The sequence below is a fragment of the Lacerta agilis genome, chromosome 17 (genome assembly GCF_009819535.1).
Source record: "Lacerta agilis isolate rLacAgi1 chromosome 17, rLacAgi1.pri, whole genome shotgun sequence".
NCBI lineage: Eukaryota > Metazoa > Chordata > Lepidosauria > Squamata > Lacertidae > Lacerta > Lacerta agilis.
In genome coordinates, this window is record NC_046328.1 from 24,374,735 (window position 1) to 24,399,148 (window position 24,414).

Sequence of the window (24,414 nt, forward strand, 5' to 3'; positions counted from 1 at the left end):
CCACTTCAGATTCCGCCCACCTGTGCCAAGCTCATGTTGCGCGGTACTAAACCCTGAGTCATAGTATTTACTGCTCTATTCTTCCTGTAGCTGAAAGTAAATTTTTCTCTGCCCGAGTAAGGCTGGCGACTGTCTTGTGTGTATGCAAGGAAGTTGTGAAGCCGTAGAGTCAGAAAGGACCTCTCCCCCCCCCCCCGCCCCGGGTCATCTAGTCCTGCTCCCTGCAATGCAGGAATCGCAGCTCAAGAATCCCCGACAGATGGCCATCCAACCTCTGCTTAAAAACCTCCAGCAAAGGAGAGTCCACCACCTTAGAAGCTTGTCTGTTCCACTAACAGACAGCTCTTACCCTCCGAAAGTTCTTCCTAATGTCTTCCTAAGGCTTTCTTCTTCCCCCCTCCCAACCTATTTTGTTTAGGAAATAAAGAAGAAGTGTGCATGCACACGAAAGCTCATACCAAGAACAAACTCAGTTGGTCTCTAAGGTGCTACTGGAAAGAATTTTCTATTTTGTTTCGACTATGGCAGACCAACACGGCTACCCACCTGTTTAGGAAATGTCTGCATGCTTTTGAGGGGGCAGTGAAGGGAAGTTTGTGCAATTTATGTACGCCAACTGACCGCGAGAGCCTGGGTAGATCAGACCGAGGAGGTTCAATCCATCGTTCCCCATCAAATGATGATGAACTTCAGCTCCCATCAGCCCCTGCCAGCATGACCACTGGTCAGCGGTGGTGGGTGTTGTAGTTCGAAAGCATCTGGGAGGTGCCAAGTTGGGGGAAGGCTGACTTAGTCTTTAAGCTGCTTGCTGTTGTCTTCAAATACTGAGGGGAAATCCTCTCTTAGTACATTGAGAGCAATATCATGCCACTTGGCATCCCACCAAACAATCCTGGGAACTGTAGTTTGTTCAGGGTGCTGAGAGTTGTTAGGAAACCCCCTGTTGCCCTCACAGAGCTACAGTTTGCAGAGCAATTTAACAGTCAGTCCCTCTTTGCAGGCAACTCTGGGAGCTGTAGCTCTGAGAAGGGAAGAGGGGTATCTGAACACCTGCCAGCGCCTTAACAAACTACAGCTCTGGGGAATAATTGGTGGAAGCCATGAAGGTTTAAAGTGGCACAATACTGCTTTGAATGGATAGCGCAGACGGGGCCTTAATAACTTTGAAATTTCCTCTTTGCTACAGGGTCCTTGATATCAGGCCAGTCGAGCCAGGAGACGCTCGTTCAAGTTCCCGAGAACAGCGGTAAGTCCTGAAAACGATGGTTGCCTTCTCTTGCAATGAAGGGTTTCTGTGCTCTTTTGGTCGGACCCCGCAGCAGCTTTCCTTCTCCAGATGTGTTAGACTACAACTCCCATCAGCCCCGGCATCATCCCAGCTGGGATTATGGCTGCCAGCTAGGGCTGATGGGAGTTTGCTACAAAATGGCTGTGTAGGCCGAGGGGTTGGAATCCGAAACATCTGATGGTTGCTAGGCTTGGGAAGGCTGTCCTGTGTCGGGTGCCAGCCCAATACATTTTGCTGCCTGAAGCGGAGACCAGATGCCACCCATGTCCTGTCTCACTTGCCAAAGTTCTGCTGAACTGCTCAGGCCCCGGTTCCTGCCTTCAGCTCTTCTCCCCCTCTGCAAGAGCTTTTCAGTCGTCCTGGTAGAAGGAGGTGGCTTCAGTCGGCTGTGTTGCAAGGCCCAGGGTGGCGCAAGGTGCCCCCACTCCCCCTGTTCCCCCAACATTCAAATATGGCAAGGAGCATCTTCACAACTCAGATCACCGCTTCCACAACAACACACCTGTTTGCTTCGACCCCACAGCAGGATTTCCTTGCCCACAATCCTTTTCCCGCTCCCTACAGGAAACTGCTTTATACTGAATCAGGCAGGGGAAGTGCCCAGCCCATCCTTCCTTGTATTGTGTCAGACCCTTGGCCCATCTAGTGGCTCTCCAGTGGTTTGGGGCAATAGGACATTCACAGCCTTGCATGGGGATTGAACCCCGGGACTTTCTGCATGCAAGGCAGATGTTCTGCCTCTGAGCTCCGGCCCCTTCTTCCCAATTCCTAATGCTTAAAAATGTTGTGTTCCTCTTTTGCATCTCTCTCTCCCACACCTTCTCCGATTCATTTTGTCAGCTGGATAATTTTAGAGCCTGGACTTAATGGCAACCCCCACCCCTTTGCAAAATCATGTGTGCTCGTTTATTCGTGAAGCGTGTAATTAACACTTATCTTCATTCATTGTCCCCCCTCCCCCTCACCATTCCATGCTTTACAAGCTGCTTCTAAAATCCTGAAGTGTTGCAGCAAAAAACAGGCAAAAGCAGTTTGACTTCTCCCTGATGTGTTTTTTTATTTTTTATTTAAGAAATAGATACTGATATTTTGACAGGATGGGATATACGTGTTGGGGGGGGTGTGGTGCAGAAAAGGATAACATGCCCTTAAGGTAAAGATAATAAAATGAGCATCAGTAATTAGGTATGTGTCTAATTAGGGGAGGCAATCAACATTAGCACTGCCTACCAGGCCAATTCCATGCCAACTGCTATCTTTCCACAGTGGCTAATTGATGTCTATTTTTAGCCATGTTTTTACTATATGATTTTACGTATGCAGATTTCACTTGGGTATCTATCTCCCTTGTGTTTCAAAACGTACGGATAAAAAAATGAAAAGTTGAAAACTAATTCAGATGAGCCTTCCAGTAAGCATTAATGCACATGGTGATACAAAACACAGCCCATGCTGGATTCAGATTTAACAAAATTTCCATTCCTCAAATGACAGTTTGTCCCTAATAGTTATCCTCATCTACTTAATCTGGAGCCACAGATACAAAGCCATTGATTTAGTGAATCTGCATCTCAAAAGTACCCTGTAAATAGAATACTCAGTCTAAAGAATGTCCTTGGAGGGGGGGGGGAACAGAGAGACAGACAGACAGACAGAGCACATTTTTGGAAGAAGCATTCTTCTAACCATTGCAGTACATGAGAAAACCCTTTTTGGCCAAAATTATAGCCAGTTGTTTCTTGGGGTTTTTGTGCAGTGTCCCTGGGCCTGTTTAAAGGGCATTCTGTTTCGGTGCCCACAACCCAGGTCCCGGGCAACTTCCTGGAGCTCGGATGATGATGCTTCTTCTCTAGGAACTTGTGCCAGACTCTCCTGGTAATACATGTGTCCCAATGTGATGCTCTTCTGCCTTCCCTCTTACCCATGCTCTTCTTCCCATTTAACATTTCTTTAGAAGCACGACTGCCTTGCAAGGCATACCAGGGCTCCCCAAGGCGTGTGGAGTGGAAATTCCAGGGGGGTGGCTCCACAACACTGTTCTATTTTGACGGTCACTTCACAGGTGGGTAGTTTAACTGTGTGTGTGTTCGTGTTTCGGAAGATGAGTTAATTCCAAAAGGGGGCTTTTGGGGTCCTAGCTGGAATCCTTTATTCTTATTCTCTGCCATATGGGTCCTACCTGGATGAGTCTTAGGCCACAGGGAGAAACCAGTTGGGTCAGGAGAGGTGTACACCCAGGTTCCTTGATTCAAGGAGGGGTGGATGTTGTCCCTCTTCCCTGTTGAACATCCATCTGCCTTGCTAGGTTGTCTGTCCTGCTGTCTCCTCGTTTCCAGTGTCTGTAGTACCAGAAACTGAGCCTCTAAGGCAGAGTAGGGATGCTGTTGGCGTACTAGCTGCCTAACAGTCTCCCTTCCAGAGCTGGATTTGGCCTTCTTGGCTAGTTTTCCTAGGACCTTTCAAGATCTTCCTACACTGCCCAAATTTCAGCAGGGCTTGTATTTGATGCCAGATTCTACTACTACTACTACTACTACTACTACTACTATTTCGCTTTACTCAAGGAAATGACTCAAAGTGACTTAGACACAATAAAAATACTAGCCAATTACAGTAAATGCAATCAATAAAATCAAAACTCATTCATGCACAAATAAAAGGTAGGCGAGCCATTCCACAACCAGGGAGCCACCACGGAAAAGGCACGTTCTTGTGTTGACACCCTCCCTGTGCTGGTACCACATGGAAAAGGGCCTTAATGACTTAAATGTTATCAGATGGACACCCCTCTTGCCAAGGAACAACCAGAAGCCAATTTTAAGCCTCCCAATGGTTCCTTTGCAGCAATGTCTTTATCTGCCCCACACCTAGCATTGGGTGTGGGCAGTGGCGGGCCTACATTTTGTGGCCCTGAAGCTTGATCTGAGCTTTGACCCTGAAGCTTGAGAGCCAGTGTGGTGTAGTGGTTAAGAGTGGTAGACTCGTAATCTGGGGAACTGGGTTCGTGTCTCCACTCCTCCACATGCAGCTGCTGGGTGACCTTGGGCGAGTCACACTCCTCTGAAGTCTCTCAGCCCCACTCACCTCACAGAGTGTTTGTTGTGGGGGAGGAAGGGAAAGGAGAATGTTAGCCGCTTTGAGACTCCTTCGGGTAGTGAAAAGCGGGATATCAAATCCAAACTCTTCTTATGGGGGCCCCTTTGTAACCAGCAATAAGGTCTGGGTAACAGCTGCTACCTACTTCAATGGGGTTGTTCCACAACAGGTCACTACAAATGTTTCTTTAAAAGATTAACTACATCTCAGATTTTTATTAAAATTGCTGTACTGTATCTCACATGTCAAAATCAATAAAGCGAATAAAAAATTCCTCTTTCCCCTGTGGAATGCCTTCCCATCAGACTTCAAGGAGAGAAAGAACTTATCCAGTTTATATGTACTGTAAGCCTCCCCGAGTGGCTGGGGAAACTCAGCCAGGTGGGTGGGATATTGTTATTAATATTATTATTGAATTATGGGGGGTGAAATTAGGGAAATGTTATAAACATGCATGATGCACCATAGCATGGTGAGATTGGGTCTACTAGGCCCATTTTAAAAAACCAATATGGACTAAATTCACTTCCGGGAGTCCCCGTGTTAAGTTGTTAGGTGAATGGGGCCTGGTTTGGAGAAAACAGCCTTGTTCAGGGCCCCTACTAGACAGAATTAGGCTCTGCAGTCTGGCAATTCAACCAGCGTTGAGGTGAAAATATCACCATTTGTGCTCAAGTATTCCCTGGAAGAGCTTATTCCCAGGTGTTTTCTCATGCTCTGAGGGCCTTCTTTTCCCCCCGCAGACCCCTACAAAGATCGCGTCCTGTACTATCCCAATGAACTCTTTTTCAAATCGGTGACTCGGAAAGACACGGGCCTGTACATCTGCGAGGTGGTCGTCACTCCGGAGGACTATCGGCATTCCTCTGTGCGGCTCATTGTTCAAGGTACGAAATGTCATTTTATGTCCAGGATCCCTCATGGCCCTGACCAATGGCTTCCAGAAGCTCAATGGCCCAACCAGCTTGGTCCAAAGGTCTCTCAGCGCTCTTGTGTCAAGCAGCCAGTTAATGAGGAATTAATTATTTTAATACCTCGACCACAGCAATTGGTAGCCTCACAGCTGGATTACTGCAATACTCTCAGTGCTGGGCTGCCCTTGGGGTTGATTGAGAGGCTGCAGTGGGCACAGAATGTGGTGGCTTAGTTGCTTGTTGGGGGAGAAACAACCATCAGCATAGAACAGCTTGCAGGATTTGCACAGGCTGCCCATTTGTTACCAGGCCAAGCAATATGTACTAACATACAGTAAAAGGCCACATGCATCTCATGACCAGCTTACTTGAGAAACCACCTTGCCCCTTAATGCTCCCAGGAAGATTGCTGTGGTCTGCAGGAGAATCTCTCCTGCAAGTTCCTAAGATCTCAGAATCCTACTCCATGGAGCAGGGCTGCCCCTGTTCCGTGGAAGAGCATTCCTGCCAAGATACGTCAATCAGTTCCTCTTCCCTGGGAACTCTGGGAAACTGGAGCTCTGTAAGCGGGATAGTGGGGCATCCTAACAACTCTTGGCGCCCTTAATAAACTCCACCTCCCAGAATTCTTTGGGGGAAGCCATGACTGTCCAAAGTGGTATAACTGTGCTTTTAATTTATGGTGCGAAACTGACCTTAGTTAGAAGATGGCAGCAATGATGACAATATTATTGGTGCAATATTGAGGAGGTTTCTCGGTGTGTATTCCTCACCCAGATCTAACTAGAGAACACGGAGAATAATAAGGAGGCTAGCTTTTGCCCTAACAAGATTTTGATGGGATGTTTCCTCAAAGGCAAAAGAAAGAGTGGGTGGTTTTTTTTCCCTTCAGAGTCGGGCTTCCCATACAGTGGTGCACAAGCTTTGATCATGTGGTAGGTACATAGGAAACTGCCATATACTTTTGCTCCATCCAACTCAGTATTGTCTACACTGACTGGCAGCAACTCTCTGGGGTTTCAGGCAGGAGTCTCTCCCAGCTGTACCCGGAGGTGCTGGGGATTGAACTTATGAGCTTCTTGGGGATAAAGCAGATGCTCTGCCACTGAGCTGTGGCCCTTCCCCTGGTCCGTGGTGTGTCTGTAAAAATACAATGAAAAAATTGATCCAGGGTCTAGCGGCGTGCAATGCAATTGCAACAACAAGCAGAATCCACCCCCAGATTTGCTTACCGTATTTTCCAGCGTATAAGACGACTGGGCGTATAAGACGACCCCCAACTTTTCCAGTTAAAATATAGAGTTTGAGATATACTCGACTGCAGATTCTCCACCCGGCTTATAAGACAACCCCCGACTTTTGAGAAGATTTTCCTGGATTTAAAAGTATTAATATACAGTATTTGATTTTACATATTATAATTTACAGTCATACCACAGCACCTTCCATAAGTACGAGATTCCCACGAATCTCTAGACTTCCTTCTTTCCCCTCTATGGGTCCCATTGTTAAAACTGCATCTTATATGATAATCCAAACATTTTATATCTCCATTTTATCCATAGTTCTTGTTACATTACAAGTGTTATTGCAACCCCACTAACAATTTTAATTGTTTGCAGTGGTCCCCAAGGTAAATTATAAATCTTCCCCCATTCCTTATTAAAATGTTGGTCTTTCTGATTTTTCCGGTCATTTTTGCCATTTCGGCACAGTCCAGCAACTTGATCTGCCATTCTTCTTTGGTGGGGACTTTGTCTTCTTTCTATCTCTGGGCTAGCAGCATCCACGCAGCTGTCATTGCATATAGTCTTTTCTGTTCCCTTGGAATTTCGGCGCCTAGAATTCCTAATAGAAAAGCTTCTTGGTTTTTTTTTGTAAAAGTTATTTTAAACATTTTATTCAATTAATTATTCATCATTTCCCATTAAAAATCATTTAAGTGATCCACAAAGACCCTCAGCAATTTTCAAGTAGCCTGGGAACCTCTGGTTTAGAGCAAAGAAATTTAGGACCAGTGGAGTGCATGTTTTTTCAAGTTGTCCTGCATAGCTGCTCGCCTTCCACAAACTAACTGAGTGTTCCTGCAACAACACCTTCGTTTCTCTAACGGACGTCTCTTGGCCTTGCAGTCCCGCCTTCGAAGCCCAAGGCCCAAGTGCCCCCTGTGGTCACCATTGGCAACAAAGCGGTTCTCACCTGTGAGGAGACAGACGGCTCCCCGCCTCCCACCTTCACCTGGTTCAAAGACAACATCCCGATGCCCCAAGACCCCAAAACCAACTCCCTGTTCAGGAATTCATCCTACACGTTGGACCCCAAGACGGGGCTTCTGGTAGGGTCTTAAAAACAGGCTCTAAGCTTTGTGAATTCTGCCAAAAAAAAAATTGTGGGGTGGTGGTGGTGGTGGTGCTACTCTGACTTTGGATTTGGGGGTGGGGAGAGAGGAAGAAGAGGGGGGGAACCCGTTGCAACTCAATTTTTATTTTATTCTGTAACATACACTGTTTGACTGTAGAAAACACTTCAAAGCACATACTGCATTATTCGTACTGAGATGGTTACATGGTGTAATTCTGCCCTGGCAAGCTTTTGAAGGCCTTTGGTTGGGAGTGGGCAAGTGGGGACTGTTGGAAAGTTTGGCAGCCTTGTGTGTTGAAAAACAAGGGGTCCTTGGGCGTGAGGTTTGTTGAGAGGGGAGGCCAGTTGTGAGGAATAGTAAGTCTTCTACTCTCAGTTATGCTACCTTAACACCACACACACACGCACTAGTCTTTATTTTATTTTGCCTTTATGTCCCACCTTTTTCTCCCAAGGTGGCTTTTGTGGTCCGTCCCCCCCATACACACCTCATTAAACTCCCCACAACAACCCTGTGAGGTAGGTTAGGCTGAGAGGCACTGACTGGCCCTCAAGATCACCCAGGGAGTTCCATGGCCAAGTGAGGATTTGAACCCTGCTCTCCCAGGTCCTAGTCCGACACTCTAACCACTACACCACACTGCCTTACTTAAGGCACCATGATACGACTTTAGATAGTCATGGCTTCCCCCAAAGAATGTTACTTTCAAGGGTGCCGAGAGTTTTTTGGAGGCCTTACTATTCCTATCACCGAACTACCAAGTTTCCAGAGTTGCCGAGGAAGTGCAGTCGGCTGTTAAACCACGCTGGGAATTGCAGCTCGGCGAGGGGAATAGAGGATCTCCTAACAAGTCTCAGCACCCTTAACAAACTACAGTTTTGGGAGGGGGAAGCCAAGACGTTTTAAAAGGGGCCTGGGTTTCTTTGGGAGAACACGAAAGTGGGGTTGGAGGGGGCGAAGATAATGCCCCATACTAAGTACAAAAAAAGGCAAGAAATAACTGTATTGCTCTGCTTGCATGCTGTTTTAAATCAGACTATGGTTTGAAGGTGAGCACACAGCAGGCTGGCATGGGCTGAAATTGCAGATTCTTTGCGCCTCCTTTCCCATTACTGCTGGCTTTCGAGTAGACGAGAGGTCTCCTGACCCCTGGGAATTGCGTGCTGCTGAGACCCCTCTTTTTCTCCCTCTCTTTCAGTCTTTTCAGCCCGCAATGGCCTATGACGCTGGGGACTACTACTGCCAGGCGGACAACAAAGTTGGGGCCCCCCAGAAGTCCGACACGGTGCGCATGGAGACCAGTGAGTAGGCCCAACTGATGGTGGGTTGCCTTAACAGCCGCCCCTGCTGTTCGGCTGTGGAGGGAACGAACGCCTGAGAGCAGATCTTTGCAACTTAAACCTAAATGCCTTTACAGATATTTACAAAAAAATGCATAAATATATAATATGCCAGAGCTTCCCTTATATATTGTTTAGGTTTTAAGGGTCTTTGAGGATGAAGGCACTGGAAACAGTTTACTGAATAATGTTAGCTCTCTACTTAACCAATCTCTCTGTTGTGAGGTATAGGTATGCCTTCATAAAAGCCAGATTTAATGTTTTCCCATCAAATGTTTTGGGCAATAGACTTTCCAATGGTCAAATCTCCCTCCTTTGCGACTGTAATAGTGGTTCCATAGAATCCTTACAGCATATATTTTTTTGCTGTCCAATTCATTCGCCAGCTCGGTCCAAATTTTTGGTTCCACTTTTGAAGAAAACCCAAGATGGAACTCAGGATGCTAAATTAATTTACTTATTAAATGACGAGGAACCAAATAGAACCCATATGGTCGCTAGGTTTTTGACTAATGTGCTATTTACAAAGAAGAGGAATGGTTCTCTTCCCATTTATGACAATGCAGAAAATAATTAAGACCTATTATTGGGGTGATAAAATAGGTGATAAATTAATTTTAACAGATTTTTATTTTAATTAAAAAAAACTATTTCAGTTGGACTACTCAGATCTCAGTGTGACTTAGATGGAAGGGTGTAAATGGGTTGTTTTAAAATTGGTTTCGTACTGTATTGTTTAAATTTGTTAAATTGTTTTACTCTGTGTGTATTATGATGAATGTGTTTTGCGATGTGATATGGGCCACATGGCCGAAATAAACCTACCTACCTTAGCTCTCTCTTTTGTGCCTAAATATATGTGTATCCCAGGAAAGAGTTAATCGCAATTTTAAATTTGACTGGTGTATTATCCGTTGCAGTTGCCCACTTTTCACTTGCATTATATTCGTTCGTTTTGTCTGTGTGTGTGTACACACAAACAACAACAACAACATGGTACTATAACAGATGACAATAAAAATAAAAATAGAAGGGGATATCTAGAACTAAACGTAATGGGAGCACATTTCCAAAATCAAACAAAATAAATCAATATCACAAGGTTGCAAATGTGTACATTATCCTGTACCTTATTCCTCCAGTACATTATAAAAAGACTCCCATTTCTCAATGCTGTAAAGGCATCTTCTTGTCTCCCCTTTGTGTTTCTCGCCATCTATGTAAGCTTAACCATACATATACTGTATCCCCAGATTTTAGTTATGCATTCTCTCGAGGATGGTATTCTCATTCCTGCCCTGCCCCCAATTTTTACAAATGCTGTAACCATTCTGGCAGCAAATTAAGAGATGTTTGCATTAATTCCCTGTCCCCTTAGTGCAGTTTCTTCAACATATTCAGATGGTAAAATTAGAGGGTCCATGGGTAAGGTAAAGCCAGTTATTACTTCATTATGTTCTAGTATTCTTTTTATGAATAATGAATTTCCAAATATGAAATTTTGGTGCTCTCAGAGGGAGCTTAACATCCCTCCCTCATTGTATACAGCCTTGATCGGTATTAGGATACGGGGATTTAGAAGGTACTTTCCACTATTGGGGAAAAAAGGTCAGGAATTTCCCAAGATGAGTTGGCTGAAGTATGGGATTGGAAAATGGGAAGTAAGATCACAAACAACAGGATCTGGGTGACAGGGCAGGAATGACGGAAAGATACATGAAGCTAATCCATTAATTGGCATTCCAAGTACATTCTAGTATGTATCTTTGGAAAAACAGGATAAGGCCGCAGAAGCCCAGTAGGAATGGGGAATTACCAGATAAAGAGGAAAGTTATTACAAGTGTGGGGTGGCACCCCCAAGGCAGTTGGCCAAAGGTGACAACAGTCCACAGGCAGAAAAAACCCATCATTAGACACCCCTGCTGTAAAGAGAGAAATGAGTAAGAAACAAAATCTCCCTGCGTGTTAGGTTTGCTGCCCCACTTTAGCCAAAGTTGAAGGAGAAAACCTCCAATGAATTAGAGTTGGTCCAGGGTATACAGGTGTACAGGTGTACAGGTGTCCCCTTCAGTACAGACTCTCCTTCAGTGGAGGTTTTGAAACAGAAGTTTGGGTGGCTGCCTGCCAGGGATTCTTTAGCTGCGACTCCTGCATCGCACTAGAATCACCCCCGGGGTCGCTTCCAACTCTACAACTCTGTGATTCCGTGACAGGCTCCTTTTTGGAATAACTTAAGAGCGGAGTACCATCTTCCTTTTGTGTGCAGGTGAAGTCAACGTGGGCGGCATTGTTGCTGCTGTGGTGGTGCTTCTCATCGTCCTAGGCCTGGTGATCTTTGGGGTCTGGTTCGCCTACACCCGGGGCTTCTTCAGCAGTAAGTAGCAGGCTATGCGCTTGAACCGATCATGTCATGCAGTGTTTAGTTTGATTATATATGCGGCTTCCTCCACTGAGGCGGCCTCGCAAGGTTTTCTGGGCTTGGTGTTTGGTTTAATATCCCCAAATGCACTTCCCCAAATAGGCGGGAGCCTGCAATGTGGGGATAACGTTGGACTACCTTACATGGTTGTCAAATCGTGGCCATAAATGACATAGGTGAGGTGCATGTAAGGCTCTTAAATAATCCTGTGAGGCAACTCTGCCAGCCGGTGGCTGAGGGGGGCTGTAGCCAATAACCTCTGGAAAGAACCAAGCTGGCAAAGGCTGACCTAGGCCGCATTTACACTAAACATTTAAAGCAGTGATGAACTTGAAACTGTCATGGCTTCCCCCAAAGAATTTTGGGAGCTATAGTTTATTAAAGGTGCTAAGAGTTGTTAGGAGGCCCCTGTTCTTCTCCCAGTTCTACAGTTCCCAGAAATATTGTTATTCCACTTTGGCAATTGTAGCATTTTGTGGGGAATTGGGGGTCTCCTAGCAACCCTGCACCCTTAACAAACTATAGCCAAGCCACATTCACACCATACATTTATAGCAGTATCCAATCCCTTTATAACAGCCATGGCTTCCCCCAAAGGATCCTGGGAAAGGAAGTTTCTTAAGGGTGCCCTATTCCCCTCAGAGGGGAATTCCCCATTTCCAGAGTGGATTAATAGTTATTTCATATTCCCAGATGTGGAGTCCAAGAAATAGTCTCCACATGGAAGTTTTAGGATTAAGAACTGTTGAGAATCTTCTTTATTCAAAAGTGGTTGCTTTGAGCGCTGCGCAGACGGGGCAAGGTCTCGGCCTAGCTCCTCAAAGGAAACTGCATACAAGCAGAGAGGATAGCTTTTTAGAGACATGTTACAGAGCATCACAAATATGACCGCAAGCAGTCAGTTTAGGCTTGGAACAATACGAAAGGGAAGTTGATCAGCAAATCAGCTGAATGTGACTTTTTGCAGTCTAGACAGTAGAGCATCTGTGGTACTTTCAGAAGATACCACTGCACTCCTTCCTTCTCCTTTTCTGAAAAGCTCGAAGCATCACATCTTCTCCCTCTCTCTTGTGTCTCACCCCTTTCAAGAAATAGGAACAGAGTTTACTGGGGATAGTCAAGTGCCCCCAAAAGAAGTCCAAGTAGATCCTAACCCAACTTTGTCTCCACACTGGGAACTCTGCAAATTGTACGTTTCCCAGGATTCTCTGAGGGAAGCCATGACGGTTCAAATGATACAATCCTGCTTTAAATGTAGAGTGTGAATGCAGCCTGGTTGTAGTTTAAGGGTGCTGAGAGTTGTGAAGAGACCCCCCCCCATATTCTCCTCCCAGAGCTATAATTCCCAGACTTCCCTGAGAAGACCACACTCTGGAAATTGTAGCTCTGGGAGTGGGGTAATATGGGTGTTTCTTCAGAACTCTTCAGCACCTTAGCAAACTACAGCTCCCAGAACTCGTTTGGGGAAGGAGCCATGACTGTTTAAAGGGGTGTCCCTGTGCTTTGAATGTATGGTGCAAATGTAATTGTAAGAAGAAGAAGATTTGCCCAACTGATTTGAGGAAACTGAAGTTTGCCTTGTTGGCTAAAATTGTTTTTTTCCTTCTTTTTCAGAAAGAAGAGAGTGAGTAGAAGCTTGACCAGTTGGGTTGGCGGCGGCAGCGTCTCCTCCACCAGAGCCCTTCTTCCCAGCCCACATTGCCCTGCCTCTCTCATCCCCTCCCCACATATTCCTCCTGCCCCCAAAACTCTTATATGTTGGCTGAGGCTTGGGGGCCACTGGGCTCCCCTTGGCCTCATTCCTAGCCACCAAAGAGGGTGGTTGGGAGTAGGTGGTGCTTGCGGAAGGAGCCACGGTGTGCCAGCCTCCCGGTGGGAGCTTCTGGGTGTCAGGTGCCCAGGGTTATTTATTAACGAACTTGTATACATTGCTTATATGCCAAAAGGGGTTGCATCTGGTGTTAGCCCTACTCAGAGTAGGCCCACTGAAATTAACCGGCATGGCTAAGGTGGGTCTGCTCTAAATAGGGCCACATTCATGCCATGCATTTAAAGCGCTGTGGTGCCACTTTAAACAGTTATGGCTTCTTCATCCAAAGAATCCTGGGAACTGTAGTTTGTTAAGCGTGCTGAGAGGTGATAGGACACCCGTATTCCCCTCATAGAGCTACAGTTACCAGAGTGGTTTAGTACTCACTCTCGCTTCACAGGGAACTCTGTTGACTCATGTTAAGAGCCAACAGTGTGATGCAGCAGCCAAAAAAGCTAATGCGATTCCAGGCTGCATCAACAGAAGTAGAGTGTCCACCTCAAGAAAAGCCAAAGTGCCACTCTGTTCTGCCTTGGTTAGACCCCCACCTGGATTCTTATGTCCAGTTTTGGGCGCTGCAGCTTAAGAAGGGTGTTGACAAGCTGGAAGGTGTGCAGAGGAGGGCAACCAGGATGGTCAGGGGTCTGGAGACCAAGCCTTATGAGGAATGGTTGAGGGAGTTCGGGATGTTTAGCCTGGGTGAGAGAAGACTTGTGATAGGATAGCCATCTTCAAATATTTGAAGGGCTGTCACATGGAAGATGGAGCAAGCTTGTTTTCTGCTGATTCAGAGGGTGGGACCTGAATTGATGAATTAAAATGACAAGGAAATTCCAACTAAACATTAGGAAGAACTTTCCGATGGTAAGGCCTTTTGACAATGGAACCGACTACCTGAGATGGTGGACTCTCCTTCACTGGAGGCTTTTAAGCAGAGGTTATCAGGGGTTCTTGAGTTGTGGTTCCTGCATTGCAGAGGGTAGGACTAGATAACCCTTGGTGGCCCCTTCCAACTCTGCAATCTGTGAATTGGTGTGAATATGGCCTGGGACTTAGCTGGATGGCACCCTCAGCATTCTGCCTTCTGCCTCCGCTTCTGGGATATCTTCCTCTATTGCCAGGTCCCTGCCTCTAATCTCTCATTTCTCCACCTGTTTTAGCACCACCAGCAATAAGAAGGTCATTTACAGCCAACCTTCTACCCGAAGTGATGTAAGTAGAACAGGAACTTGCTCTGTTCTTTCCCTAGAAAAGCTGGTTTTGCTAGGCGTGGCAATGATGTAATGAGTGGTGTTTTTGGCAGCCTCCGACTGGGAGGATTGATGGGGCCACTTGCGTCTCTGGTGGGTTTGCAAACATGCTCATGAATTTATTTATTTATTTGGAAGAGCAAAAGGTGGGACGTGATATTGTTTCAAGGGTACCTATGTAGTTTCTCTCGGACAGCACACATCAGCTCAGGTGATTTCCTAGACCAGTGGTTTCCAAACTTTTAGGGGGCCACTGCCCTACCCAACCCAGTAAAATGAATTCTTCGGAACTGAAGTTCAAAACGGCAACAAACTGATTGTGTGCTTATTTGAAAAATAAATACATGCCAAAATAAATATACGATCTGATCTAAGCTTGCAGATAGATAGATTGATCGCAGCAAAGAATATTGCATGAAAAATATTTTGACACATTCTCACTAACAAAAACATAAGGGGTGAATGAAGTTTATAGCATAGAATATTTATAACTACAGTGGACGTTCGGGTTCCATACAGGAGGCACATTCGCAACCCGCAGCGCTGTGTCTGTGAATGCGTGGGTCGTGATACGGTGCTTATGCGCAAAGCATGATTTAGCACTTTTGCGCATGCCAAAAACCTGTTCTGGTACTTCTGGGTTTGGCGCGGTGCGCAACCCGAAATCACGCAACCTGAAGCGGCCATGTATGACTGTACCAAACATGCACAAACCACCACCTACCACAGATGTACAATAGCTAATTTGTAAGAAAATAAATAGCTATTAGGGACACGGGTGGCGCTGTGGGTTAAACCACAGAGCCTAGGGCTTGCAGATCAGAAGGTCGGCGATTCGAATCCCTGCAACGGGTTGAGCTCCTGTTGCTTGGTCCCAGCTCCTGCCCACCTAGCAGTTCGAAAGCACGTCAAAGTGCAAGTAGATAAATAGGTACCACTCCGGCAGGAAGGTAAACGGCGTTTCTGTGTGCTGCTCTGGTTCGCCAGAAGCGGCTTTGTCATGCTGGCCACATGACCCGGAAGCTGTATGCCGGCTCCCTCGGCCAATAAAGCAAAATAAGTGCCACAACCCCAGAGTCATCTGCGACTCGACCTAATGGTCAGGGGTCCCCTTTACCTTTACTAAATAGCTATTACCAATAATTGGCTATCTTGTGACAACTCTGCATCATGACTGCAAACAAACGTGACCAAAGGAAATAGCTTTGGAAGTGATAAGAGCTGTAAAACTTTAAATATGAAGCAAGGGAGGTGTTTTGCTTTAGTCTAGGGCTCTAGGCTCTAGCCTGGTCATTTGTTAAATAAGTGATCCATGTGCTTGGAGGGGCCCACCTGCAATGCCCCCTTACTTGTTAGGACCCCCCCCCCCGTGTAATTCCCTCCCAAGGGGTGGTCCTGCCCACTTTGGGAATCACTGGTCTGGAGAGAAAGTATTGGCTGTGTCCAAGCTACAAGTTCGGATGTTGGGTGGCTGTTGGAAAAAATCCAAAGGCAATTAATAATAATAATAATAATAATAATAATAATAATAATAATAATAATTAATAATAATTAATAATAATTAATAATAATAAATTTATTATTTATACCCTGCCCATCTGGCTGGGTTTCCCCAGCCACTCTGGGTGGCTTGCAGCATATCTAGGAACATAATAGTAGTTCAGTGCCCCAGCTTCAACACACAGTCACACACACACCTGTGACAGCAAGCCCACCTTAAGAGGGTTGTTGTAAGGATAACAAGAAGCCAATGTGTGTGACAAGTTTTGAATGCTTGGAAAGTGCAATATCAGGGCAAAGTGTTTACTATTAAACACTCTGCCATCCTTTTGTGGCCACGTGGCCATTGTTAGCAATCGTGGCATGCTGGTGGTGCAGGATCACTCCCGAGGACGGGAGGAGATGCAGGCGTACAGCTAAGAGCTGTGAGGATTATGCGCCTTGAAACTTTGGGGTTCTGAATTTATGCGGTGTGGCTCTCTACAGCAGCCTCCCCCAAGCTGGCTGAGGACTGATGAGAATTGTAGTCCAAAAAGCCAGAGCTGGGGGGAGGCTGCCCTGCTGGCTTTCTCATGCTGTGTAACTTAGAGGTTTCTTCTCTCTCTCTCTCTCTCATTTTCCAGGGTGAATTTAAACAGACGTCTTCCTTCTTGGTCTGATCTCCACTCTCATGTTGCCTTCCACCGTGTATTAAAGTCTAACCTCTCCCTCCTCTTGAGGCTGTTGTAAATGTTCCTTATGAATCTTTGTAATTAAGCGTGATTTTTTTAAAATAACTGTTTTTAAGAAAAGATGAAGTGTGTGCCGTTATGAATTTTGTTTTTAATGCTTTAAACTGAAGAGCATCAATTCAAGGTGGTTTCATTAAGGGGCCTGACCATCGAGTGCAATCCTAACCGTGCCTACTCCGAGGGTCGTACGCAATGAAGTTTTTACACAGAAGAGACAAAATTTCAGTAGCTGCAGTCATAGCAAATGCAAACAGCCACCGCAGTGCCTCTCGTTTGGGTGGAATTAACTGTGAAGGGACTATTGCTGCTTTGTAAAACTTCATAGAATACCACCAACCAAGTCCTATTGAATTCAGTGAGGTTAGGATTGCAGCCTGGAAAACTTAGTTTGGGGCTCCTCGGCTTACCTTTTGACCCTTGCAAGCTGCCCAGGTTTGACCTGTAGGACATTGCCTTTTGGGATGTCAGTGGCATCCCACAATCTGAGATGGCTTAAGGCGAAATTGTACCTATTAAATCCCTTCCTGACCTCGAGCCCCTTCTACCTCAGATTGGCCTCCAAAAAGGAGAGAATTGGTTTTGAGAGCAGAATTAATAATCGTGTCTGGATGCTTCCTGGAAGAGTCAACGAGGGGCCAGAGGATATCGATAAGTCTACCGCCACACAATGCAAAATTGTATTGCCCTGTAGCTGCGATCCAGCACAGAATTAGAATAGGGTCTTACAGCCCAGTCCTAACCACATCTACTTGGAAGTCAGTCTTGTTGCATTAAGTCAGGGTTACTCCCAGGTACAGGATTGCAGCTGTGGCCCATTAATCTGACAGTTCTTGCATGCGTAGCTGTGGGGTGGATTGGGGCCAGTGTTAGTGGTGGCTTTTATGCTGTGTTAGAGAGTTGGCCTTCAAACTTGAGAGTGCTATCGTATGTGCCTTTTATAAATACTGCTACAACGTTCTTGTATCATTTTGTATGCTGGGAAACAGAATTGAAAATAAACCATTTGAACCCTGTCTTCTGTGTTTAAATATGTTTTGCGCTTTGAGTAACAGTCACAAGCGGGCAGCGGGTGTCTCAGGGGCACGAGGCTATGCAGATGTAACTCCAAACCAGTGCGGTTGCGACTGTGATCAGGTGTGAGCCTTGGGCTGAAGCTGGAAAGTGGTGGTTTGATTTTGTGTGTTGCAGGGGGGGCTTCAAGGCGGCTTGTAAGCCTGGTTTGCGCAACCCGTTACAGTATTTGGCCAAATGAATCTGTTCCCACAAGGCCATGAATGTAATCCTTGCGCACGGAGGAAGGGGAGAGGGTGGGAATCTCCTCCTTGAAATGGCAAAAAGTGGTTTGGTGCTACCTCTGAATAGCCTCACAATTTACCCAATGAAGGAAAGTGGAGGGAGAGAAACACTGCCACGAACCACAAATCTCAATCAGTCCAGTTAATGGTTCCTGTTTGCTTATATCCCAAACAGGTCTGTGCAGGGTTGGGAATAATGGCAGTTATTGGGGCGCCAGGTTCAGCATAATGTGAAACTTTGGACTTCTTGGCTCCTCTCTTGATGTGGAAAGTTTTACTTCTGTTTTCAACTAACTCCACAGATTCCCTTTCCTTGAACCTGGCTAATAGTGACATATTCCCTATCCCTGAATGAAAGCTTGCCGTTTAGGTTGGTCCAGATTCATGCATTTTGTTCACAGAAGGCAACCCCATAATTGAAGGCACCTGGGCAGCTCATAAGAATCAAAAGGAACAAACTGCAATAAAACGGCAACACGTGAGATACGATGCCACAATGAACACCACAAGTCGGCAGCCCTCTTCCGATTTACCAAATCCCTTTTGAACCTGATGGAGCTGGTTTCTGAATAAACATGTATAGACTTCACACTACCAAGCAGAGAAACAGGAACTCTGCAGCAACCACAGACAGGCCTACTTTGTCTGTGGAACTAATATAGCAGTGCATATCGTGCTGGATTCCTCTGGGTCAAAGTTTAAACTGTAATCGCCTTGGGGCAGAGAGCTTTTTGTTGTTGTTGCACTTAAATTGCAATATATCTGGCTGATATGCAAATAATAGCACCCACACCTTCCCATTAAGAGATTTGTGAACTTCCCTCCTTTTCGCAATTTCTCTATTGTTCCTCAAATGTTCCTTTAATTAAACAAGTGCGTCCCTTCAAATCCATATCAACGAAAAGAAAAAAACTCGCTCTGAAACTCACCCACAGGTGTTATCTAACGCCAAGAAAATTACGCTAATACGCCCAGGAACCTCACCAAAATGCTGGAGAGGATGCACCTCCACAGGCACATACCTCCACATGTGGTGGGAGTGCCCCAAAATCCAACTATTCTGGACGACAACCATACGAGAAATATGTAAAATAACCAAGCAAGTATTAGAAATCACCCCAGAATTGGCCTTACTAAACATCTTCCAAGACAATAATGCCCATTTACAACACAAAGAACTCCTAATCCACCTACTCTCAGCAGCCAGAAACATCATAACCAGACACTGGAGAGACCTGTCAGGAGTAAGCATGGACCAATGGTACCAAATAGTATGGGAAACAGCCTTACTAAGGAAAATTAACCAATAAGCTGAAACTGACACTGGGACAAATAGAAGAAGATGCCTTCACCCTGGTATGGCTCCCCTTTATCACACACACAGCCCAACAAGACAATGACAAAAATCCACCAACAGCATACAAATCAATATGGCTAACCTGATCCAAAACACCCGTCAACCCCACTCACACATGAAAACAAAGACCACCACAGCCAACCACAAATGAACAACAACACCCTAGGCCAACCCCAACCTCTCTCACCATCAAAGGAACACAAGCGAACAACAGAGAACCTGCACAAGCAACGCTGACATCAAACCCTACATACATTATGTAAAATAGAAACATCACCCGACCCCCATCTCCCCCCCCACCTCTTTCCCCCTTTTCTTCCTAATGTCTCAACAAATGAAACTAATTTGCAAAATGATACATGGAAAAATACAAGAGAGAGACATTGCACATACTTTTGTAAATCAAGAAATTTTTTAATAAAAAATACTTTTTAAAAAAATTAAACAAGTACACTGGGAATTATATTAGGGGATTGTGTGTGTGTGTTTGTGTGTCTGTCACTGGCTCACAAATGAGCACTGAAAAGTGACACACTGCCCTCTACTGGCCTAGCTATAAAACTCTAAAGATTCCCATCACTTTCCTGGCTGACTGCAATATTATTAATTTATTGTTACAAGTGTATGTTATTATTGCAATATATTAAACACCTTCTAAACCACCATCTTAAGCAACTTGCACATAAGACAATTAAAAACAGTTAAAAACACAAAAATAACAAATACATTTAAAGTGAGATTAAGGCCCTAACAAATTGACACTTGTGACAAAGACCCATTTATCCATCTAGGAAAGCCTGTTGGAATAAATATATCTTCAATTATTTCTGGAAAGTGCAGAGCGTGGGCCTCCTGTTGTATTTTGATAAGGATGCTATTCTACAGGACAGTAGCCACACTAAAAGCCCTGATCCGAGTTCCTGCGGAGTGGGCTTCTGAGATCTTTGGATCTTCCAGGAGAGACTCTCTCATAGACCACAGCAATCTGCTGGATGTATAAGGGATAAAGCGGTCTCTCAGGTAAGCTGGGCCTGAGATGGTAGCGGCCGGTGTGAATCCCGCAAACAGGGTGTCGTGTGCAGGCCTTCTAGCAACTTAAGTCTCTATGGCACCAAGCCACCACCTGCAGCCTCCGGGGCAACCCCTAGGGTAGCCCCATGTAGAGTGCATTGCAGTAGTCCAGCCATGAGGTTACAAATGCATGATCAAGCTATCCTGTTTCGGGTGGCCATAAGCTGTGTTACCAACCCAAGCTGGTAAAAGACCCTCCTGCGTGTCGGAGGATTCTGGGAAGATAAAAGACAGTCCTCCTGCATGCAGAGCATAGTTAAAAGAAGGAACTGGCTCCTACAGGAGGCAGTGATGGCCACTAACTAGACTGGCTTTAAAAGAGGATTGGACAAATTCATAAAAGAGAAGGCTATTGGCTATGGCTGTGCTGTGCCCCAACAGTTGGAGGCAGCAATGCTTCTGGATGCAGCAGTTGCTAGAGGGCTCTTGTGCTCAGGTCCTGCTTGAGTATTCCCTCTGGAGCATCTGTTTCGCCACTGTGAGAACAGGATGCTGGACTAGGTGAGCCACTGGCCTGCATTTTATGTTCTTTAGTTTTGGTGCTTCCCAGTATGCAAACATCTCCATCCCTTCGTAGGACTGTTTCCTTTTGGCACATCAAATTGGCAGTCCCAGACCTGCCTCTGACATCACACTGGGAAGACCAACTTGGCCAATTGGGAGGAGGCTCTGGGCCAAGGCTGGTTTCTATAGCACCATCTAGGCCAGGCCAGACTGCTTGGAAAACAAATCTGAGCTCCCCAAGCCCTTCAGGAGAATGCTTGCCATCTGCAGCGGCTGCTGCCCCAAACCGTGGCCCTAGAGTACAGGAAACTAGGACACCGTCAAAACGTGGAACCATGGAAAGCCAGTGTGGCAAGGCCGCCACAGTTCTGAGGTGATGGGAGGTGAGAGACAGCAGCCCTAGTGGGGAGGGAGCTTCCATGATTATGGGTGGAGACAGGTTGGAGTGTTTAAGGCCTGGCATAGACTCAGAACTGTACAGTTGGAAGGGACCCCCCAAGAGTCATCTGGTCCAACCCCTACAAGGCAGGACTCGCTGCTAAAGAACATATGACATTTTCACAAAGTTGACTCCCTCACAGTTGTCTTTAGGTTAGAGTTAGAGAGTCGGGGTTGAGAGCTTAAGGGTCAAAAGATTAGTGTTAGGGGCTTATGGTTAGGTGCTAGATTTGGGCTTTCAGTTATTTCTAGGCTATTATTTCTAGGAAGTCGCCCAGATTGGCTGGGGCAACCCAGTCAGATGCATGGGGAATGAAAGAATGAAATTATTATTATTAATAATTTCTATTTATGGTGGCATATCTTTCCATCCACTGCTGCCATCTGGTGGTGCAATTGTGTGCCTGCAGCCTCTTTCTCCCCATTGCTGCCATCTGGTGGCATAATTATGTGCCTGCAGCCTCTCTCTACCCAACTGCTGCCCTCTGGTGGCATGGTAGTGTGCCTGCAAGCCTATCGCTTGTGTGGCACGATCTGTCATTGGCTCTGGCTCCACTTATCATTGGCATCTCTGTCTTTTGCCTTGTCAGTCTCAATGGGCACCAGCTGCTATTGAGCCCTGCTGAATCCAGGACTTCCCTCTCTATAAACAGGGTTGCTAAGTTTGTCTCTTAGCCACTAAGCTGCACACAAACACTTTGATCCTGTGTGTGATATGTTCTGATTGACTTGATAAAACAAAATGAGCTGAAAGAACTATATAGAGCTCACACTATTGCAATAGAGATATGAAACTCCTTAAGCGAATTTCATTCCTCAAGCTGACTGTGGTGAGGAAGGAATTGGGGTGTGTGGGTGACTTATATTTTGTTGTGTGTTCCACAGAGGAGATGGAGAGTGTCCCTGTATGGTCCAACTGAATAGCTCAAGTCGTATGAAGTTGGCATCCCTCTATAATGTTGCTGCTCTCTGTAGTTGTGGCAAAATGGGCATAAATTGCACAGAGGTCTCTGTGGGTGACCGATGCATGGAATCGGTGGTACTCTTTGTGTGGGCAACTTCCACCATGGTTCTCTCAGTGGAAAGGCTGACAGGCCTGCTCTGCTGAACAAACAGTCTTTAAGTAACTTTGCCATAATAAAGTTGTGTCCGTGCTATACCGATCGGTGTTTTATTACAAGGCTCCTGTTAACTTAGTGTTGCTCGCCTGGCCTTTTCCCTCTAGCCCGACCACGGCCTTCTTGGCCAACAGTTGCCTCAAGGGCAGAGGATGAGGATGACGATGACGACGACAAAACCATACTGTCCAAGGAGCAGATTGAGGAACTCAAAAGCGCCTTTGAGAAAGGGAGTTTTTCTGACCTATCCGAGAGGCTCCAAGACGCTCTTCACTGCCTGGAGAACATCTGCCTGGATGTGGGTGTCGCTGGTGAACCTGGAGCAGGCAAGTCCACCTTCATCAACACCTTCCGGGATCTGCATGAGGAGGATGAGGGTGCTGCTCCTACTGGTGGGGCGGGCACCAGTAAGGACCCTGTGGCCTATTCACACCCCAAGTATGCCAACGTGGTTCTGTGGGACCTGCCAAGCATCAGTGCTCCTGGTTTCAGCGTGAGAACTTACCTGGAGGAGATCAAAGTATCCCGCTATGACTGCTTCATCATCATTGCCTCTCAGCGCTTCACCTCTGCCCACGCCAAACTGTCTCGTCACATCAAGAAAGCTGGCAAGGACGTTTACTTTGTCCTCTCCAAGGTGGATGTGGAACTGGAAGCTGCCCGGCAGAGCCAACCATCTGGATTCAGCGAAGTGGTGGCCCTGCAGAAGATCCGAGAGGCCTGTGTGCAAGACCTCCAGGCCGAGCGAGTGAAAGCCCCCAAGGTATTCCTGATCTCCAGCGTTGTGGCCAGCAAGTACGACTTCCCCCTCCTTGGGGAGAGCCTCAGCGAGACCCAGGATGTACAGAAGAGCCACTCCTTCATCTTAGCCACTCCCAACATCTCCCACCGCATCCTGGAGAAGAAGAAGGCCGCCATGGTTGAGCACATGTGGCTGGTATCGGCAGTAGCCTGCGGCCAACGGGCTGTGCCCATCCCGGCACTTTCGATCGCATGCAACGTGGACCTCCTGGCCAAGACCCTGCAGGGCTACTGTGTCAGCTTTGGCTTGGATGATTCCTCCTTAAAGAAAGCAGCTGAGCACACGGGGCAGCCTTTGGAGCAGCTCAAAGCCCTGGTCAAGTCACCGCTGGCTGTGGCCATCACCGATGAGCAGGTGGTGGAACTGCTGATGGAGGCAGCCAGCAAAGCGCTGAAGCTGCCCAGAGACCTGGTGCCAGTGGCTGAGATGGGCCCGTCGTTCACCGTGGTGTACAATATGCTGAAGATTTTTGTGGATGAGGCAGCAGCAGATGCCCACCGGGTGCTGCTCAAAATGTTTATGAGCCACAAGCCTAGAAGTGAGTCAGACCAACATATTGTGAGCCCTGGAGGCAGCAGAGGGATCTTCTGACCCAGGGACACAGAAACATGATGTCTAGAGCAGAGAAAGAAAGCACATGGCCCAAGCACTCAAATATTCCGTTTCTGTAGCTTCTTCCTGCAGGAGGTTCCTCTCCCAGAAGGTTCCTGCTCTTGCTTAAGACGGCTAAAGCAGGAGTGACTCCCTCCCTCTCAGAAACAGACAGCAATACGTTATTACGTCTCAACCCCAAATGAATAGGGCAACCAGGGCCACGTTCATGCCAGACATTTAAAGTACTCTGGTGCCACTTTAAACCATCATGGCTTCCCTTAAAGAATTCTGGGAGCTGTAGCTTGGTCAGGGTTCTGAAATTTTCAGGAGGCCCCTAGTTCCACAGACTGGTGTTTGTTTTGATTCGGTGGTAAACAGTGGGTTTTCCCGCCGAAAGTGACGAGAGAAAAGAAATACCCCACTCCTGGCTTGAACCCGTGCCTACACATCACAAACCTGTGACTAGAAATGGAGGCACAAAATGGAAGTGTGAATTAGCCCACAGTTAAGCACCCATGCTCCTC

General features: G+C 46.4%; 2 protein-coding genes across 3 annotated transcripts in view; both read left to right on the top strand.

Moving 5' to 3' along the window:
* The window catches only part of F11R (F11 receptor), a 28,954-nt gene extending 12,164 nt beyond the window's left edge, over positions 1-16,790 (top strand). The window contains exons 2-10 of one of the 2 annotated variants that reach the window (XM_033174629.1): positions 1,187-1,246; positions 3,243-3,350; positions 5,128-5,271; positions 7,431-7,633; positions 8,859-8,961; positions 11,268-11,375; positions 13,035-13,044; positions 14,391-14,442; positions 16,604-16,728. In XM_033174629.1, coding sequence (XP_033030520.1) covers positions 1,187-1,246; positions 3,243-3,350; positions 5,128-5,271; positions 7,431-7,633; positions 8,859-8,961; positions 11,268-11,375; positions 13,035-13,044; positions 14,391-14,442; positions 16,604-16,639 — 824 coding nt within the window. In that variant the 3' untranslated portion in view covers positions 16,640-16,728. Of the gene's footprint in view, positions 1-1,186; positions 1,247-3,242; positions 3,351-5,127; positions 5,272-7,430; positions 7,634-8,858; positions 8,962-11,267; positions 11,376-13,034; positions 13,045-14,390; positions 14,443-16,603 lie in introns of both variants that reach the window. The other variant, XM_033174628.1, reaches the window with a different exon arrangement.
* A 5,609-nt stretch (positions 16,791-22,399) lies between these two features.
* LOC117039126 (interferon-inducible GTPase 5-like) lies at positions 22,400-23,951 on the top strand. Its single transcript, XM_033136193.1, has 2 exons — positions 22,400-22,499; positions 22,602-23,951. The coding sequence occupies exons 1-2, from the start codon at positions 22,400-22,402 to the stop codon at positions 23,885-23,887; spliced, it is 1,386 nt and encodes a 461-aa protein (XP_032992084.1). The 3' UTR covers positions 23,888-23,951.
* The last annotated feature ends 463 nt before the right edge of the window (positions 23,952-24,414 follow it).